Genomic DNA, 7,897 nt, shown 5'->3' with positions numbered 1-7,897 from the left:
AAAAGTTAGCGTTACAAGGATAATAATAAGAAGAAATGTGTTCTTATTTATTTGTTTGTTTTAGTTATATGGTTTACATTGTTGAAACACTTTTGTGGCCGTGATTTATCCCCATTAGGCCGCAAGTTTAGACAGCTGAGCATGCAAAAGCACAACTGTGAGACCGAGGAACTAACTGTGTAATCTCAAGAAAACATGGAACCTGAAGGCTTTCCTGGTAAGGCATCGCTTACAGCCTCCAAAGTTGTTACTGCCTCACTGCACTCTCTCAGATTGTGGCCTTTTTCCCTCTTATTTTCTTATTTTCCTTCAGCTAAAAAAAAAAAAACTAATACCGGGTCAGTTTAGGAGCTGCCACTGTCATAAATGGAAGATCATTAACTCTTGTGTTTAACCAGACTCTGATTTTTGGAAAATATTTTAAAGCACTCATACACAGGGCCAAAAATACACTTCATTAAAATAACGTTATACCTGAAGTTCCCACTCATGGCTTTTTTTTTTTTTTTTTCCTTCTTCTTTCCAGTCGAGCTCTGTGAACACCTAAGCACTTTTAGGCCTTGATGGACAAAGTGAATATGTACTTTAGCACTCCTGCATGCTCTAATCCCCCCATGTTGTCTCTCCTCGGTGTCAAATCAGCCAGAGAGGGAGGGGTGGGGAGGTGGGAGGCTCGGTAATTCATGCACACATGTGCCTGCCTGTTCCTCCAGTGACAGGGCCAGGGGGAGGGGCACATGATAAATTGCCTTCCACCGGGGACCTCCGAGCACAGCCACCATGATGTGGGTAAAAATGGAAATTGCTCCCTTTCACCGTCATTACATCAGTTTAGGACGCGTGTGGGCCTGATACGAGCCACGAAGGGGGGATTTTTTTTATTTTTTTTTTTTTGAGTGAGTGAGCTATAGGAGAGTGAGTGAGGAGGTGCTCTTAATGATAATGATGATAATTGTAATACAGCTGGGCCGACAGCGCGTCCAAACACACCGAGAGATCAAGTTAAAGCAACACCTTTAAGGACAAATACGTGCAAGGCTGTTTTTGTTGTTGAAAGTTGTGCTTTTTTTGCGAAGATAAATGAGAAAAGTCATGAAAATGCGCAAAGTTTTCAAAAAACAAAAAAAAGACTGCGACAAATAAACTTTTGCAAACTGCACGTTTAGCGCGTAATATCCTCAGGAATACGGTCTATTCAGCTGCATTATATATACTTTTTACATGGCTTGCAATAAAATAAATGATCTATGCGAGAGTCAATAAATAAAACCCGCAGCTGAAGGCGTTTTTCTTTTTTTTTTTTGCAAATAAACTTTGCACAAATCAGATGGTTTTAATAACAATTTTTGGTGGAGTGTACATTAGATTCACAAGTAGGTGAGATTATCAAGCGCAAATTATAATGGCATCACCGTCCAGTGACAGTAAAATAGTTAAATCCTCCTCATCAAAGTTTACAACAGAGTCTTGCTCTCAGCTCACACATCCGGTGCAAAGAGTCAAATATAAGAACAAGAAACGGGATAAAAAAAGGCTAAAATGCTTTTAAAATTGCATGTAATCCTAAAAGGCAGCAAAATGTTCACTTTGAATGCTCGTTCTTTTAAAGCTGTAAAATCTGTATTTTTTTTTATTTCGTTTAGAAATATTTTTTTTCTAATACACAGAACTGTTTTTTATATAAATTATCAGAATCGCTGTTGAACATTTATGAGGCCTTTTTTTATTTTTGCATTTATGCAAATAAATTTTACAAAACATATTGAGCCTTCTTAACCAAAAAAATCTCCCTAACGAAATTCTGCCGCAAAAAGAAAAGGTCTGCTTAAAACACACACACTCACACACACGGTCTGATCCAACTTTTAGTCACTTTGAGCTCTATTTTTTTTTTTTTTTTTTTTGGGGGGGGGGGATTGAAGCTTCTTAAGACTTTGAGGAGAAAGAAAGAACTAAAATTAATTGACAGTCTAAAAAAAATATAGGCCTAACAATGATGAAATAAGTTTTTTTAACCCCAATCATTAAACAGATCAATGGGGGGAAAAAAACGTCAGTGGAGAATAAATGTGGCTGTTTTCTCAAGGTGAAAAGTGTTAACACTCCAGAAAAAGAGGCAGACGAAATTATGGACCAAAACTGCTTCTTTCTTTTCTTTTTTCTTTTTTTTTTCTCCAGAATACATACAAAAAAATACCAATTCTCTTTCCATCTGGTACACCTGAAAAATAACGGCAATTTTAAATGTGAGCAGTTGTTTTGAAATTTTTAAGAAAACAGACATGCATGTAAATTCTTTTTTTTTCTTCTCAATGAGACATTAAATAAGAACAAATACAATCATAGCAATTTTAAAATGAACATCGAAATGAAGATCCCTACTTTAATTAGTATCCTAACATGTGGGTGTGTGTCTGTGTGTGTGTGTGTGTGTGTGTGTTCGCTTTACCTATAGAGTTCAGTTTCAACATAATGCACTTTTTGAGTTACTCAAATATTTTCCATAATTTGCAACTGTTGCCGCCTGCTTTTAAGCCGACATATAAATAAATACAGTTCAAGTCCACGGATTCCGTCCATAAGTTTAGCGCAGTTATTATAAAAGACTTTATATTTGCATTCTTAGTTCTATAAACCTCTCAAAGTCATTTGTTGTTCGTTTTTCCCCCCCTCACTGGTATCCCAGCGCTGAGGCTGTGGTGAGTCTCTGGCCATACAGTGCGTAAGGGGAGTAGTAGGGCCCGGTGGCTGCGGGGACGGGGACAGGGGCACCGGGGGTGGGCAGGGGGCTTTTGGAGTAAGGGTGGTAGCGGCTGCTGAGTCCTAACGCGTGATGCGGGCTCCTTAGAGCCAAAGTCCCGGGGCTGCCTGGGGCTCCTGACGGTGGCATGTGCATATGGCAGGCCATGGCCGCTGCTGCGGCGCTGGCCAGCGATGAAGAGCCGGGGTAGCCGGATATGAGCTTCTCGGCCCCGGTAAAAGCAGTGTGTGTCCTCAGGTGATTCAGGAGCTCCTCTGACGTGGAGAAGCGCTTGTCGCACGGTCCGTTCGCCGACACCCAGTTACAAACGTGGGGCAGAGGGTCATTGGGGAGCATGAAGCCGTACGGGTACAGGGGGTGTCCGCTGAATGACGGCGCCGAGGAGTGCACGCCGTGTATGGGGTGTGTCGGGTACATGAGGGGGTAGCTGGACTTGAGAGCGTTCGCGGCGGCTGCAGCTGCAGACTCGTGCGTGCACGAGGCACTGGCTGCACCCGCCAAGTGGCTGGCACAATGGTAACTGAGGCAGTACGGGTCTCTGCACAGGCTGGCTGACATGATGGACGGAGGAGAAGCCCCCGCCAAGGGGCTGGATCCGGCCTTACTGCAGCCCAGAGAACTAGCCAACTGTGCGTTTACCAAGCTCCCTCCGTGGGGCAGGAAGTGCTGAGGGTAACCCGCGTAGGCCCCAGCTAAGCTACCCGGGTAGGTCATGCCAGCAGGAGGCAAAGGGAACACCGTCTGTCCTGGTTTATAGGGAGAAACCGGTGCCACAAGTCCAGAGCCGAGAACGGACGCGGAGGAGACAGAAGTCACGGATGAGGACTCCGAGGAGGAGGAGGTGGTCTTGGTGCCAGGCGTCGCCTCCTGGTGCTGGTTGACCTCCACGTTAATTCCACCGCAACTCACGCTTATCCTGCTGTGGCTCGTGGTGCCAGAGCCGTCCGCGGAGCCGTTTTTGTTACAATCAGACTCTTTCTTGTCGTCCCTCTCCCCGCACTTCCCCTCCGATGGCATGGGGGAGGCAGAGGTGCTGGAGTTGGGGCTGCCTGTCCGCGGCGTGAACGGCTGGCAGGTGGCGCTCGGCACTCGGAAACCAGACTTCTCTCCGCCCGAGACGCCCGAAGACGAGTCCTTCTTGTCTGCGGGTTTGGAGTAGGGTTTGAAGCTTGACTTGTCGTCCACGCCGATGTCGCTCAGTTTCAAAGGGCCCGATTTAGAATCCTTCTCGCTCGATCCGTTCGGCGTCACGGAGGACAGTTTGGAGGAGGGCGGCGGGTCCGGTTTGCCGATCTGGGAGCAGGTCTGCGCCAGCAAAGCAAGCGGACTTTTCTTGGCATCAAGCTGCAAAATAAAGATCAAAAACGTGTCGATACCGTGTCATTAAAACAAATAGTCATCACAACAAAATGTACAGCCTTGGAGGCGCCTGTTTTGGGGGGCATTCTTGTTTTTTACGCACAGAATTTTACTGCTTTTACGCACGGCTTTTCGGCCAGTATAACTGCGTTTTTGTAACTTAAAAAGAAAATACACAAACATTTACAGTAGCCTGTGTGTATTTTAAACACCAGAGGCACATTACATGATAAACAACGAGAAAATAAACAAATAAATGTATAAAAAAATAAACGCTCTCCTACCTCTATGGGACTGACCGGGGTGGAAGGTAAAGGCTGCAGATACTCCGGGTGCAAAATGTGTCCCGACCGTGCCGTGAGCATTTTCAAAACCTTGATGGGAAGTCGGTTCGCTTGCCGTAGTGGATCAGATGGAGGTGCGGAGTGAAGAAAAGGCTTGTTGATGCTGGCCGAGCTGCTATTCCGAGAGCTGCTGCTTTCCCACGCGAGACAAATATCACTATTTTTCAGGGCAGACGCCGAGGGCGACGTGATCATGTCCCAATTGTCAGGAAATGAAGTGGCGACGCTTTTATCAGATTCATTAAGAAAACCTAAAAGGAAAAGCGCCCGAGTCTCTCAATCGGGGAGGAAGGGGAAAAGGCTAAAAAAAAAACAACAACAATGCCTTGATAATAATAGTAGAAGGTTGAATAATAATAATAATATATAATCCTGATAGGAGAAGGCGCGGCAGCAGGAAGAGTAGACCGTAGGAGCTTATCGCAGATCCGTGGCTGCGTGTTGCACCATGAGCGCTGCGCCTCGTGTGCGCGTCTGTGTGCAGGTCCTCGCTCTGTCCTCCCGCAGCACGAACTGGTAGGAATTTTCACTTCAAAAGCAGCTGAATTAGTCCGAGATTAAAGCCGTTGCCGCCTTCCAATCAAATGGGACCCTGAGGTGATTGGAGGGTCAAGGGGATGTGACGTTCTCCTCTTTGTAAGCGCCTCTATTTTGACAGCTCGGGGGAGGAGATAGGAAAATAATACTTGGGTTGCTGTGAACGCTCGCACTAGTGAAGCCATGAGCTATGGAAAAAGATCCCTTTATTATAAAACTGTTTAACACAAATTAACCACTGTAAAAGGACTGCGATGTATATTCATCAAGTCTTACGTGAATTTAATCATCTTACTTTGACGATGAAAGATACTCATTGCAAACTATGAAATCAAACAAAAAAGATCATCCTGAGCTATATCAAATGGTGCAGTTTGAAGGAGTTTACTACTGCAGTTTTCCACATATGTTTATATGCAATACTGAAAATATGGGTATGCAGTCAGTGTAAACAAAGCAGTCTGCTGGTGGAAGCCTTGGGTCATGTGACTGACCTACATTGGGAAAAGATGTTTATGTGGAAATATAATAATGAAGCTGCTACTATAAGCAAAATAAAAGACAGAATTAGTAAAAAAAAACTGCCAAGCATCAATATTGGGGACCCATTGGGGCGCCATGAAGCCAGAGCTCTTGCAAGAGGCTTTTGCAAATCTTCGAGGCAGGTAAGTTTACTATTCCAACCTGAGCTATCTTTTGATCTGCATAAATGCAAACCAGCACACCGAAACTGTTGGACTTCTTCATTTCAAACGGCTCTTCCATGGATGTCACCAGAGTTGGCCTATTTTCAGTCACTTCTGTAGGTAAAACAAACTCACATGGTAGCTGGCATCCAGTCACAAATTTTGCTTCCAAATTGTGAATTTAAAACCACATTGACCATTTAAGAGAAAATAAAAAGTGTGGGTTTTGTTTCTGGATGTTTTTCCACCCTTCTTCATGCCGATGCCTTGAGTACCTTTGAAGCCATTTTAACAGCCCGCTTATAATTTATGTGCTTCTTTACAAACATTGTCCACCATTTTCCCAAGTTAAGTCAGTTGCTGTATTATCATCCCCCTGTTATTTTAACACGTTTTAAGAGTATTTTTTTAGTGTGACCGAGTCCGCGCGCATTCTCCACTGGCAACCATAAAACCAACCACTTCAGCTTGAATTCCCTAAACAGACAAGCGTTGACAGGAATAGACCAATGTAGTGATGGAGGGATGCGAGTGTCACATGTTTTCAGTATAATACACACCGCCCTTCTATTTCCATCTCCACCCCTCCGTCAAGTGTCAATTCTGCCCCGCCGCAATCAATCAGGTATTTGTCAGACGCTGTCAATCCGCCGCTTGATTTATGTCAGCCATTGTGGCTGATTACATGCAAGCGTTGCAAGAAGGAGAAGAAAAAGAGAGAGCGAAAAGAACAAAACGGGGAGGAGAGACACTCTGCGCGAGTTTTCAGGAGCTTTACATCGATTAGATGCATCCCCCCCCCCCGAGTTCAGGAGGCAAACTAGATTAAAGCTCACGTGCAATCCTAATCCTATTATTAAGCAGCGCCTGTAAGTTTTTTGGAGTTGTCCAAAAAAACACCTCCAAGGTGGTGATGAAACTTTAATAACTTGCAGGCTTCACGTGCTGTCCAAGCGCTGTTCGTGCTTTTAGGTGCTAAAAAAGTGCGTCTGCTATAATCGGCCGATTCTGGTGTTAACAAGAAGCCTGGAGGGGGTGGTGTGTGTGTGTGTGTGTGTGTGTGTGTTGGGGGAGCGGGGGGGAGGGGGTCACCAGTGCCACGAAATGTTGTTAAAACTTTAGGAAACGCAGGATAAAGGGAGATAAATGGGTAAAACCAGACAGCGTAATGGATAAATTGTTATTAATACTTCAAATATTTTGTTGAATAAAGCAGTATTTGTTTGTGGAGGGGAAAAATCAAACTGGAAGGCTAATTATTAACTCTGAAAAAAAATGTAATGTATTTAGTCCATCCATTGTGTTGTCAAAAGCTGTCATCTGCAGAAAGGACAACAAAGACGTGGGACAAATAATGATAATAATGGCAAAGGAAATCCAGACATTTTGCATTGATGCCAGCTCGATTTTATTTACATACAATGGAAATGATTTATTTTCTTTAAGAGGCAGAGGAGCGCAGAGGAGGAGAATAAAAGAAGAGAAATGGTCTGTCAGGACCGCTGAGAAAAGAAGTTTCAGATGCCTTGAACTATTCACCGCTGAGATGGCTAATCAGTATTGAGGCTCCGGGGCAGTCGGGCAGCTTTTCAATGTTTTTTTTTTTTTTTTTCCTTTCATCTCAATCGGGGATGGAGGCGCTCAATTAAAAGCCTATCAGTTTGTAAGTAAATCAACGCCTATCAAAGTTGTCACATCAAACAAAACGATTATTATTGCAACCCGCCTCTGCCATTAATCTCTTTCTGTGGTAATCTGCTTGACAGGTCGACTTGGAGAGCAAGAAAACCTGGAGTGGACAGTAAAGGGGGCAACACATCTTCTTCTTATTTTTTTTATCATTACTATTATTATTATTTTACCTTTAAAGTGCCCCAAATTTGCAGCACATTGAATCTTCTGCGATGAAGGCGCGGAGCAAATAAAGATTTTACGCACCTATAAAAGTTAATTAACAAATAAAACTTACAAGAGGGAAAAACCGCAGCTTTAAAGAGGGGAAAAACGTTAGGCCCAAACTGCTCTGCTTTCTGAATAACTAATAAACACAAACACACACACACACACACACACACACACACACACACATATATATATATATATATTACAACTTGTATGTTTAAGATTGTATTTAAATAAATCTTCAGCTCTAAATAAAGCGTCCCAATTTATAAAAAAAAAAAAAATACGCAAATGTTTCCACTTTGTTT

The 7,897-nt window shown here is 43.5% G+C and overlaps 1 protein-coding gene across 1 annotated transcript; it reads right to left on the bottom strand.

The window, feature by feature from the left end:
* Positions 1-494: 494 nt before the first annotated feature.
* znf503 (zinc finger protein 503) lies at positions 495-5,065 on the bottom strand. Its single transcript, XM_017433112.3, has 2 exons — positions 4,405-5,065; positions 495-4,105 (listed from the first exon to the last, which is right to left on the bottom strand). Exons 1-2 carry the CDS (start codon positions 4,657-4,659, stop codon positions 2,672-2,674), a joined length of 1,689 nt encoding a protein of 562 aa, XP_017288601.1. The 5' UTR covers positions 4,660-5,065; the 3' UTR covers positions 495-2,671.
* Between the last annotated feature and the right edge of the window lie 2,832 nt (positions 5,066-7,897).

Source organism: Kryptolebias marmoratus, linkage group LG22 (genome assembly GCF_001649575.2).
Source record: "Kryptolebias marmoratus isolate JLee-2015 linkage group LG22, ASM164957v2, whole genome shotgun sequence".
Lineage (NCBI taxonomy): Eukaryota > Metazoa > Chordata > Actinopteri > Cyprinodontiformes > Rivulidae > Kryptolebias > Kryptolebias marmoratus.
The sequence above is the reverse complement of the archived record's forward strand: the minus strand, read 5'-3'. Positions and strand labels throughout refer to the sequence as shown.